Raw genomic sequence first — 12,769 nt, 5'->3', positions numbered from 1 at the left:
AAGATCAAGGTGCCAGCAGCTGTTTTGGAGAGAATTCTCTCACTTGGTTTTTAGAAAGTGGCTTTCTCCCTGTGTCCTTATATGGCCTTTTCTCTGTACACATGCACACATAGCAATCTCTGGTGTCTAGTCATTTATCTTTTTATAATAAATACACCAGTCCTATTAGATTAGGGTTGCACCTTTATGACTTCACTTAACCTTTGTTCGGAGAAGGCAATGGCAAGCCACTCCAGTACTCTTGCCTAAAAAATCCTATGGATGGAGGAGCCTGGTAGGCTGCAGTCCGTGGGGTCACTATGGGTCGGACACGACTGAGCGATTTCACTTTCACTTTTCACTTTCACACATTGGAGAAGGAAATGGCAACCCACTCCAGTGTTCTTGCCTGGAGAATCCCAGGGACAGGGGAGCCTGGTGGGCTTCCGTCTATGGGGTCACACAGAGTCGGACACGACTGAAGTGACTTAGCAGTAGTAGTAACCTTTGTTACTTTCTTAAAGGCCCTATCTCCAAATATAGTCACATTTTGGGGTTAAGCCTTCAATATAAAATTCCTTTCTTTTTTTGAAGGGACACATTTCAGTCTGTAAAACTCTATTCCTCAATCATATGAGGGCTTCTCATTACTCTTAGTTTAGCTGAGTAGCTAAAATGGCAAAACTCCTGTATGATCTGAGCCCTACCTATCTCTCTATTTTCATCTCATAGCAAGTTCCTCCTCCCTCTCCATGCTTCTTTAATCATACTGGCCTTTTGTTTCCTTAGGTATGCTATGTTTTTCCACCTCAGGGCCTTTGCACGTGATATAGCCTCTGTCCTAAATACTCTATCTCCCTTCCTGTTCCTTGGCATGGTAAACCTCTCCCCATCAGCTCTCATATCAGTCACCTGTTCTTGAAAGAATCCTTCCCTGATCATCCTTTTATTTCCCCACTTCCAAGTTACATGCTCTCATAGTTCAATTTACTTATTTTTAATCGCGCTTATCATCATTTTCCCAGGTGCTGCTGGTGGTAAAGAATCTGCCTGCCAATACAGGAGACACAAAAGATGCAGCTTACATCCCTGAGATGGGAAGAAACCCTGGAGAAGGAAATGGCAACCCACTCCAGTATTCTTGCCTGGGGAATCCTATGGACAGAGGAACCCGGTGGCTACAGTCCCTGGGAGAGCAGAGAGTTGGACATGACTGAGCACTCTTATTATGTCATAATTTTTGCCTTTATATGTTGTTCAAGATTCTTCAGTTAATGTTTGTCTTTTCCATTAGATGATATACTCCATGAGAAAAGAGATATGTCACTTTTTGCTTATTACTGTATCACCAAGATGTTCAAGGTGGATTGAGAAAAGGCAGAGATCAAATTGCCAACATCTGTTGGATCATCAAAAAAGCAAGAGAGTTCCAGAAAAGCATCTACATCTGCTTTATTGACTATGCCAAAGCCTTTGACTATGCGGACCACAACAAACTCTGGAAAATTCTTAAAGAGAGGGGAATTCCAGACTACCTGACTTGCCTCTTGAGAAATCTGTATGCAGATCAGGAAGCAACGGTTAGAACTGGACATGGAACAACAGACTGGTTCCAAATAGCGAAAGGAGTACATCAAGGCTGTATATTGTCCCCCTGCTTATTTAACTTATATGCAGAGTACATCATGAAAAACGCTGGGCTGGAGGAAGCACAAGCTGGAATCAAGATTGCCAGGAGAAATATCAATAACTCAGATACGCAGATGGCACCACCCTTATGGCAGAAAGCAAAGAATTAAAGAGCCTCTTGATGAAAGTGAAAGAGAGTGAAAAAGTTAACTTAAAGCTCAACATTCAGAAAACTAAGATCATGGCATCTGGTCCCATCACTTCATGGGAAATAGATGGGGAAACAGTGACAGACTTTATTTTGGGGGCTCCAAAATCACTGCAGATGGTGACTGCAGCCATGAAATTGAAAGACTCTTACTCCTTGGAAGAAAAGTTATGACCAACCAAGATGGTATATTAAAAAGCAGAGACATTACTTTGCTAACAAGGGTCCGTCTAGTCAAAGTAGTGGTTTTTCCAGTAGTCATGTATGGATGTGAGAGTTGGACTATAAAGAAAGCTGAGCACCAAAGAATTGATGCTTTTGAACTGTGGTGTTGGAGAAGACTCTTGAGAGTCCCTTGGACAGCAAGGAGATCCAACCAGTCCATCCAAAAGAAAACCAGTCCTGAATATACATTGGAAGGACTGATGCTGAAGCTGAAACTCCAATAACTTTGGCCACCTGATGAGAAGAACTGACCATTGGAAAAGACCCTGATACTGGGAAAGATTGAAGACAGGAGGAGAAGGGGACGACAGAGGATGAGATGGTTGGATAGTATCACCGATTCAATATGGACGTGGGTTTGAGTAAACTTCGGGAGTTGGTGGTGGACAGGGAGGCCTGGTGTGCTGCAGTCCATGGAGTCACAAAGAGTCGGACATGATTGAGTGACTGAACTGACTGACTGATACATATATATGTATATACCTTGAACAGTGTAGGTTTGGATAGCGCAAATTTGGACTGCACAAAGTCCACTTACAGTGAATATTTTTCAATAGTAAATATTATAGTACTACATGGAGAAGGACAGTATGTATAGTACGACAGAGAATGAGATGGCTGGATGGCAACACCGACTTGATGGACATAAGTTTGAGGGAACTCTGGGAGTTGATGATGGACAGGGAGGCCTGGCGTGCTGTGATTCATGGGGTCGCAAAGAGTCAGACACGACTGAGCGACTGAACGGACTGACTGAACTGACATGGAGAAGGAAATAGCAACCCACTCCAGTATTCTTGCCTGGGAAATCCTATGGATAGAGAAGCCTGGCAGGCTACAGTCCATGGGGTGGCAAAGAGCAGGACAGGACTGAGTGACTGAGCACACACACACAGTACTACATGGCCTATGGTTGGTTGAGTCAGTGGTTGCGGAAGTACCACAGATTCCAACTAAAGTTATGCTGGTTGCTTTTCACAACTCATTCACTGATATCTCATTGGTTTGCTCCTAAGGCCACCTACCTACCATAGGTCAGAGAAAGGCAGGTAGTCTTTCATTCTGAGCAGCAGTATTCACTGCTACAGATGGGGCTTTTGCTATCATGGAAGAAAGGGACAAAGGACCTAGAGACAGATAACTTGTCATGCCTCCACACTCCCATATCACCAATAAAATTACTGCAGGAGGAAGATGAGTTAAATTTGTCCTGTGGCTTCACCTATCCCTTGGTGAAGGACCAGGTGTTGTTTGTGCTCTGGAGTAGTGTTGTGTGAGAAGCTTGGTTTAACAACATAATTTTTAATGACTGCATATATGACTTGTGAAAATTTATAGTTTATTTAATCAACCCTCAATTGTTGGACTTTTTATTATTACAAACAACACAGGAATGACATTCCTAAAGCTAAATCATTTGCTCGAGATAAATTTCTAGAGGTGGAACTTTTGGTTCAAAATGTATGTGGCTTAAACCTTTGAAGAAACACCATTCTCCAGAAATGTACCAATTTATGCTCCCTCTCTTTCATCCTCAGTTTTGTCACCATTTCATATTGTCACTCAATAAGATTTTGGCTAATGTGAAAGGCAATTTTTATTGAAATACACAGTAAAGAATTTCCATAATGAAAACAAAAATGTAAGGAATTCCAAGTTAAACTGATATATTAAACATATGCCTATAAGGCTGCTCTCTCCCCAAACTCCACTAAAATTACATCAAAGGGATTTTAAAAATAAATCAACAAAAACAAGAAGAACAGGAAATAAAATAACAGCAGCAACATACTGAAAGATGGAAAACAGATGAACAAGGATAATTCACTAGCCAGGCTATTAAAGCCAAATCCCAAACCAGCAGGGGAGAAAACAGACTCAACCTGACTCACACGGAAGAAGTCCCAGAAAAAAAAACAACAGGAACTAACACAAATTTAACTCAAGCCTTTATTTCCCACTTGGATAATTACTAAAACTGTTGAAACTTGTAACTTTATTTCCAACATAAATTCTTTCTAGTACATTCTACACAGTGCTAGAAAAAAATGATTTTTTAAAACACACTATATATTTTTAAACACATCTCTTATTTCATTCCACTGGTGAAAATTCTTGTTTGCCAAGCTATATGTCCTTGAGAATGAAGTCCCAAGTTCCTTATTTGGCAAACTCACCTCTCCATGACCCAACTCCCACTTACCTCTTACTACTCATTCAGAAAAAGTTAAAGGTCAGATATGTGTCAGAGACTGTAGAAAGCATTCAGTTCAGTTCAGTCGCTCAGTCGTGTCCGACTCTTTGTGACCCCCGTGGACTGCAGCACACCAGGCCTCCCTGTCCATCGCCAACTCCCAAAGTTTACTCAAACTCATGTCCACTGAGTCGGTGATGCCATCCAACCATCTCATCCTCTGTCGTCCCCTTCTCCTCCTGTCTTCAATCTTTCCCAGTATCAGGGTCTTTTCCAATGGTCAGTTCTTCTCATCAGGTGGCCAAAGTTATTGGAGTTTCAGCTTCCAATGTATATTCAGGACTGGTTTTCTTTTGGATGGACTGGTTGGATCTCCTTGCTGTCCAAGGGACTCTCAAGAGTCTTCTCCAACACCACAGTTCAAAAGCATCAATTCTTTGGTGCTCAGCTTTCTTTATAGTCCAACTCTCACATCCATACATGACTACTGGAAAAACCATTACTTTGACTAGACGGACCCTTGTTAGCAAAGTAATGTCTCTGCTTTTTAATATACCATCTTGGTTGGTCATAACTTTTCTTCCAAGGAGTAAGAGTCTTTCAATTTCATGGCTGCAGTCACCATCTGCAGTGATTTTGGAGCCCCCAAAATAAAGTCTGTCACTGTTTCCCCATCTATTTCCCATGAAGTGATGGGACCAGATGCCATGATCTTAGTTTTCTGAATGTTGAGCTTTAAGTTAACTTTTTCACTCTCTTTCACTTTCATCAAGAGGCTCTTTAATTCTTCTTTGCTTTCTGCCATAAGGGTGGTGCCATCTGCATATCTGAGTTATTGATATTTCTCCTGGCAATCTTGATTCCAGCTTGTGCTTCCTCCAGCCCAGCGTTTTTCATGATGTACTCTGCATATAAGTTAAATAAGCAGGGGGACAATATACAGCCTTGATGTACTCCTTTCGCTATTTGGAACCAGTCTGTTGTTCCATGTCCAGTTCTAACCGTTGCTTCCTGATCTGCATACAGATTTCTCAAGAGGCAAGTCAGGTAGTCTGGTATTCCCATCTCTTTAAGAATTTTCCAGAGTTTGTTGTGGTCTACATAGTCAAAGGTTTTGGCATAGTCAATAAAGCAGATGTAGATGTTTTTCTGGAACTCTCTTGCTTTTTTGATGATCCATCAGATGTTAGTAACTTGATCTCTGGTTCCTCTGCCTTTTCTAAAACCAGCTTGAACATCTGGAAGTTCACGGTTCATGTACTGTTGAAACCTGACTTGGAGAATTTTGAACATTACTAGCATGAGATGAATGCAATCGTGCAGTACTCTGAGCATTCTTTGGCATTGCCTTTCTTTGGGATTGGAATGAAAACTGACTTTTTCCAGTCCTGTGGCCACTGCTGAGTTTTCCAAATTTGCTGGCATATTGAATGCATCACTTGCACAGCATCATCTTTTAGGATTTGAAATAGCTCAACTGGAATTCCATCACCTCCACTAGCTTTGTTCGTAGTGATGCTTCCTAAGGCCCACTTGACTTCGCATTCCAGGATGTCTGGCTCCGGGTGAGTGGTCATACCATCGTGATTATCTGGGTCGTGAAGATCTTTTTTGTATGGTTCTTCTGTGTATTCTTGCCTCCTCTTCTTAATATCTTCTGCTTCCATTAGGTCCATACCATTTCTGTCCTTTATTGAGCCCATCTTTGTATGAAATGTTCCTTTGGTATCTCTGATTTTCTTGAAGAGATCTCTAGTATATATGTGTGTGTGTGTATCACATATGCACACATAATATATATTTAAAATTATTATGCAAGTGAAAATTAATACCAAAAAAATTCAAATATTTAATTCTTTCCTTTTTTTTTTTGAGTTCTAATTCTAATTTGAGGGGTAAAAGGGGACGAAAAAAAGAAGACAGGCATATGGGAAAACAGTTGATTTATTTCTCAGAATCTTGACACCGAATGCTAATTTGCCTCTCTCATTAAATCCAACTTGAAAAGGCTGACAAGGCGCCTAAAAAGTGCTTGTGAGCCTCTTTGGTGTTTTGTACAGTGCCTATTTGTAAGTTTTGTTCACAGAAAACAAGAGTTGGTGTGGGGTTATTTTACTTTGTAGAACTTAAGATGCCGGTTCTCCTCTTCCTGCCACATCTTTCAGATGTAATAGGCAGCAGCAGCAGCAGGATTTAGGCTCTGTGACGTGGATTTCGGGCTGAGTCTCCTCTCTCTGGCATCAGAACTCCCTACCTGAGTCTTGGACGGAGTCGGCACCAATATCTATTCAGACTTTCCGCAGAAAAGCGTGGACCGCTGGAACAAACAGCCAAAGATACTCCCGCTGGATATCAAACCCGGGAGCCGGGGGCGGGGCGAGCCTGGGCCCCGCCCCTCGGCGAAGCCAGTAACTCGGCACTGAGCGGGAGGGGCGGGGCGAGCCCTGCAGGCGACCTCATGATTGGCACGCAGGCTCCCACTCCCGGCGAGGCTATCCCTACCTCTAGCCTGCCAGAGCGCTAGGCTAGTGCGGATCTAAAAAGTTTGTCCGCTCCGGGGCACCGTAGTGACTTTTACGCTAGCGGAGAGGGCCCGGCTGGGCTAGGCTGGGCTGGCCGGCGGGATCCCGGCTCAGCTTAGGAGACCTCGATGGCTGCGGTGTTTCTCGTAACGCTCTATGAGTACTCGCCGCTTTTCTACATCGCGGTGGTCTTTACCTGCTTCATCGTGACCACCGGGCTGGTGTTGGGATGGTAAGTGTCCCCAGGGCTAAGGGCAAGGGGCATCGGGGCGGACAGCCAGGGAGATGGGCAGCGGCGGGCTGCAGGGTGACTGCTGGACTGGGGCTGTCGGAGAGCAGGTGCTCAGGGCTCCCACTGGCTCAGGAGGAAAACAAGGTGGACACCGCACCCGCATCACTGCCCTGCATCATCGTCCGATCCCCGTCGCTGCGGGTATCTGGGGATGGTGCAGGATTGAGGTATTTTACCCAAATTTGTTTCTGGGTGATAAAGCAGCCAGTAAGGGCTTAATCGTGGTGTGAGGCTGACCAACAGGCTTCTGTCCGCATTTGGGGCCTACTGTGTGCCCGGAGGACGGAGGTTCGTGACATTGTACAGGAGACAGGGACCAAGACCATCCCCATGGAAAAGAAATGCAAAAGAGCGAAATGGCTGTCTGAGGAGGCCTTACAAATAGCTGTGAAAAGAAGAGAGGCGAAAAGCAAAGGAGAGAAGGAAAGATATAAGCATCTGAATGCAGAGTTCCAAAGAATAGCAAGGAGAGATAAGAGAGACTTCCTCAGTGATCAATGCAAAGAAATAGAGGAAAACAACAGAATAGGAAAAACAAGAGAGCTCTTCAAGAAAATTAGAGATTCCAAGGGAACATTTCATGCAAAGATGGGCTCGATAAAGGACAGAAATGGTATGGACCTAACAGAAGCAGAAGATATTAAGAAGAGGTGGCAGGAATACACAGAAGAACTGTACAAAAAAGATCTTCACGACCAAGATAGTCACGATAACGTGATCACTGACCTAGAGCCAGACATCTTGGAATGTGAAGTCAAGTGGGCCTTAGAAAGCATCACTACGAACAAAGCTAGTGGAGGTGATGGAATTCCAGTTGAGCTATTTCAAGTCTTGAAAGATGATGCTGTGAAAGTGCTGCACTCAATATGCCAGCAGATTTGGAAAACTCAGCAGTGGCCACAGGACTGGAAGAGGTCAGTCTTCATTCCAATCCCAAAGAAAGGCAATGCCAAAGAATGCTCAAACTACCGCACAATGGCACTCATCTCACACGCTAGTAAAGTCATGCTCAAAATTCTCCAAGCCAGGCTTCAGCAGTATGTAAACCGTGAACTCCCAGATGTTCAAGCAGGTTTTAGAAAAGGCAGAGGCACCAGAGATCAAATTGCCAACATCCGCTGGATCATGGAGAAAGCAAGAGAGTTTCAGAAAAACATCTATTTCTGCTTTATTGACTATGCCAAAGCCTTTGACTGTGTGGATCACAATAAACTGTGGAACATTCTGAAAGAGATGGGAATCCCAGACCACCTGACCTGCCTCTTGAGAAACCTGTATGCAGGTCAGGAAGCAACTGTTAGAACTGGACATGGAACAACAGACTGGTTCCAAATAGGAAAAGGTGTACGTCAAGGTTGTATATTGTCACCTTGCTTATTTAACTTATATGCAGAGTACATCATGAGGAACGCTGGGCTGGAAGAAGCACAAGCTGGAATCAAGATTGCCGGGAGAAATATCAATAACCTCAGATATGCAGATGACACTACCCTTATGGCAGAAAGTGAAGAGGAACTCAAAAGCCTCTTGATGAAAGTGAAAGAGGAGAGTGAAAAGGTTGGCTTGAAGCTCAACATTCAGAAAACAAAGATCATGGCATCTGGTCCCATCACTTCATGGGAAATAGATGGAAAAACAGTGGAAACAGTGTCAGACTTTGTTATTTTGGGCTCCAAAATCACTGCAGATGCTGATTGCAGCCATGAAATTAAAAGACGCTTGCTCCTTGGAAGGAAAGTTATGACCAACCTTGATAGTATATTAAAAAGCAGAGACATTACTTTGCCAACCAAGGTCCGTCTAGTCAAGGCAATGGTTTTTCCCGTGGTCATGTATGGATGTGAGAGTTGGACTGTGAAGAAGGCTGACCGCTGAAGAATCGATGCTTTTGAACTGTGGTGTTGGAGAAGACTCTTGAGAGTCCCTTATACTGCAAGGAGATCCAACCAGTCCATTCTAGAGGAGATCAATCCTGGATGTTCATTGGAGGGACTGATGCTAAATCTGAAACTGCAATACTTTGGCCACCTCATGCGATGAGTTGACTCACTGGAAAAGACTCTGATGCTGGGAAAGGTTGGGGGCGGGAGGAGAAGGGGACGACGGAGAATGAGATGGCTGGATGGCATCACCGACTCTGTGGACATGAGTTGGAGTGAACTCCGGGAGTTGGTGATGGACAGGGAGGCCTGGCGTGCTGTGATTCATGGGGTCACAGAGAGTCGGACACGACTGAGCGACTGAACTGAACTGAACTGAACTGAACTGAACTGTGTGCCCGGAGTGAGCCCGTCATCTGCGGTACAGTGCTCAGACGTGGACAGTAAACCCGGTTGTTAATTGCTCTTCTGACGTGAACTGAGCTCTTGCCATGAGATCTTGCAGTGTAACTTATAGCTGAACTCTGTACCATTTGAGAATGTAATGGTTTCTACACACATTCCACACCTTTTGAACAGTGAAACTACATGATTTTAGAGCTGGAAGAGACCTCAGAGATAAGTTACACTAAGGCATAAGGGCACTTCACCTATTGGAGACTAGGAGAGTAGACTGTTAGTTCATCCGTGAGCCATTCTAGCTCAGAGATTCTAAAATTTCTCTCTCGAAGAGATGCCATTGTATCATGTTTAGAGTCGTCTTATAACACAGCTAGCTGAAACCATCTTATAGGTCCATCCTTTGAGGAGAGAGACATGAGCTGGATTTTGAAGAGTGAGTATTTTGAAAAAGAAATGGAGCTAAACGTGTATACTAGAGAACAGAAGGCATTTCAGAGATTACATGAGCAGAGGATCAGAGGAGACATGCTTGTGAATAGAGCAGGCTGTGTAATATGAGTTTTAAAATACCCTTTGAGCATGTATATGTGATTATTTGGGCTTCCCAGGTGGCTCGGTGGTAAAGAATCCACCTGCCAATGCAGGAAATGCGGGAGATGTGGGAGATCTGGAAGGAATATCCCCTGGAATGGGAGATCTCCTGGCAGAAGAAATGGCACCCCACACCAGTATTCTTGCCTGAAAACTCCCATGGACAGAGGAGCCTGGGGGGCTACAGTCTGTGGGGTTACAAAGAGTTGGATACCACTGAGCAACCGAGCACACACATGTGATTACTTTAAAGAAAGAACACAAGCTCTTGTCAATTTCAGAAAATATGCCATCTTTAGGAACTAAGTAAAGTTTTTAACATTTTCACACTGCTTTCCACGCTGTCAGCAGTAGATTATAAAATTCCTTCTTCAGTTCAGTTCAGTTCAGTCGCTCAGTCATGTCCGACTCTTTGCAACCCCAAGAATCACAGCATGCCAGGCCTCCCTGTCCATCACCAACTCCCAGAGTTCACTTAAACTCATGTCCATCGAGTCGGTGATGCCATCCAGCCACCTCATTCTCTGTTGTCCCCTTCTCCTCCCTCCCCCAATCCCTCCCAGCATCAGAGTCTTTTCCAGTGAGTCAACTCGTCGCATGAGGTGGCCAAAGTATTGCAGTTTCAGCTTTAGCATCAGTCCTTCCAATGAACACCCAGGACTGATCTCCTTTAGAATGGACTGGTTGGATCTCCTTGCAGTCCAAGGGACTCTTAAGAGTCTTCTCCAGCACCACAGTTCAAAAGCATCAATTCTTCGACGATCAGCTTTCTTCACAGTCCAACTCTCACATCCATACCTGACCACTGGAAAAACCATAGCCTTGACTAGACGGACCTTTGTTGGCAAAGTAATGTCTCTGCTTTTTAATATACTATTTAGGTTGGTCATAACTTTCCTTCCGAGTAGTAAGCGTCTTTTAATTTCATGGCTGCAATCAGCATCCGCAGTGATATATAAAATAGGACCAATTTTACACAATCTGTTATTCTTGACACATCAGAATTTCTTGCTGTTTTTCATTTCAAGAAAGCTTGTAATTGGAATTAGGAAGATGTTGTCTAAGTAAGAAGAGATGTCTAAACACAAGATTTTTATTGGCTATACTGTTACTGTCTTGAAGACTATAATTTTCCTCCATTAAGGAAAATAAGTAACCAGTTGATAATTGCTTAATATCCTTAAATTTTAATTTTCAATCAGCCTAATTATTTTAAAATTAATTTTCAGTTGGCTTGATTCAACTAATTAGAGATCGTAGATGTCTGTCTTTAGTAATGGGAGGAGGAATACAAGTAAAGACCTATTAATAGTGATGGTGGCATCTGTGAGTGAAGGGTAGTTCAGAACCTTGTGCTGGGGTGGTGAAGAGACAGACTTTGGAGTCAGACAGACAGGTTCAAATCCTGGCTCTGCCAAATTTGAGACTTGGTTTGAAAAGTTAATGATTATCTAAGCACTCCATTTACGTATGACTTTTACAAGGATGGAGGTAGTTGTAGAACTTCGAGAAGTCTGAATTAAGCATGGCTGAGGCTGAAACTCCAATACTTTGGCCACCTCATGCAACGAGTTGACTCACTGGAAAAGACTCTGATGCTGGGAGGGATTGGGGGCAGGAGGAGACGGGGACGACAGAGAATCAGATGGCTGGATGGCATCACCGACTCTATGGACATGAGTTTGAGTGAACTCCGGGAGTTGGTGATAGACAGGGAGTGCTGTGATTCATGGGGTCACAAAGAGTCGGACATGACTGAGCGACTGAACTGAACTGAACTGAGGCCACAAAACCATATAAGTGCCAGTCACTTCCATCCTGATTTGGCCCTAACCAGTCAACTTAAGCCTAATCCAGCCATTCTCTCCATATGGGTTAGCTTTGCCCATGTAAATAACCTTATTATTATTATTTTAAACTAATGTTTACAGTGAAGGCCATCTAGAGCTCCTCAAAATAATTTTCTAACAGTACCCCCAGGCAGAAGGCAAATGCATTAATCCGCTATGCTTCTTCACTGTGCTTGTCATTTTCTTTAACCTCCCCCAGTGTGATTTCTATTGGTCATCTGTCTTTTCTGTCATGGTTCTTGCCTCAGTACTGCTTTGCATTTCTGTCCCATTGCTTAGTTCCTTTCCCTGTCTTTCACACTGTGTGGGAATAGAGAAAGAACAGGAGCACCTGACTATTGGAATCCCAGTACCAATAGCAAAGAATAACACAACTGAAAGTATTGAATTTCTGTTTAACTACGCAATGGTTTCTGTGAGCTCTAATACTCAGCTTTATCAAGCTCTAGCTATTTTGCCAGACAGGTGCAAAAAGGAGGCCAGAGTGCCATATACATCCTTAAATAGTTTCAGGTAATTCGTGACCCTGACTCTGCAGTTGTTCTCTGCTTCTTCTTGACTGCAGATTATTAAGCTATTATCCTTCTGTACTTTGCTTGGTGACTGTGGGACAGAACCTCTAAAGACCTTTCTTCTTTGCTAGCTCACTGCTTCCATGAGGCTTTGCCAGTAGGGGAAGGGAGTAGAAGGCTGGAGGAGGACAGAAGGACTTGCTGCTTCCAGTTTGATTATTTTCCTCCTCTGTCTCACCACAGCCATGGTGCCTCCCTCTGGCCTTAACAGTGGGTCACAGTTCATAGTTTTCTACACTCTTAGAACTAGCCTCATTATACCCCTCCAAAGATTTCAGTATACCTTCCTCAGATCTGAGTCCCAGCTACACGGAGGTCTTTCCTCCAAATCTCTAAGCAGTAGGAATCCTCTTTGCTCTGTTCAGTGTGCTGGAAGTGATAGTTGCTTCCCACTGTAACTAATTCTGTGATACTCAGCATCTCCC

The 12,769-nt window shown here is 43.6% G+C and overlaps 1 protein-coding gene across 1 annotated transcript in view; it reads left to right on the top strand.

The window, feature by feature from the left end:
* Positions 1 to 6,770: 6,770 nt before the first annotated feature.
* The window catches only part of CGRRF1 (cell growth regulator with ring finger domain 1), a 29,237-nt gene continuing 23,238 nt past the window's right edge, over positions 6,771 to 12,769 (top strand). The window contains exon 1 of the mRNA XM_055436709.2: positions 6,771 to 6,989. Coding sequence (XP_055292684.1) covers positions 6,886 to 6,989 — 104 coding nt within the window. The 5' untranslated portion in view covers positions 6,771 to 6,885. The remainder of the gene's footprint in view (positions 6,990 to 12,769) is intronic.

This window comes from Moschus berezovskii, chromosome 9 (assembly GCF_049115385.1).
Source record: "Moschus berezovskii isolate FMDL1 chromosome 9, NW_MosBer_1.0, whole genome shotgun sequence".
Classification (NCBI taxonomy): Eukaryota; Metazoa; Chordata; class Mammalia; order Artiodactyla; family Moschidae; genus Moschus; species Moschus berezovskii.
Note: the sequence above shows the minus strand (reverse complement) of the source record. Positions and strands in the feature narration are given on the sequence as shown.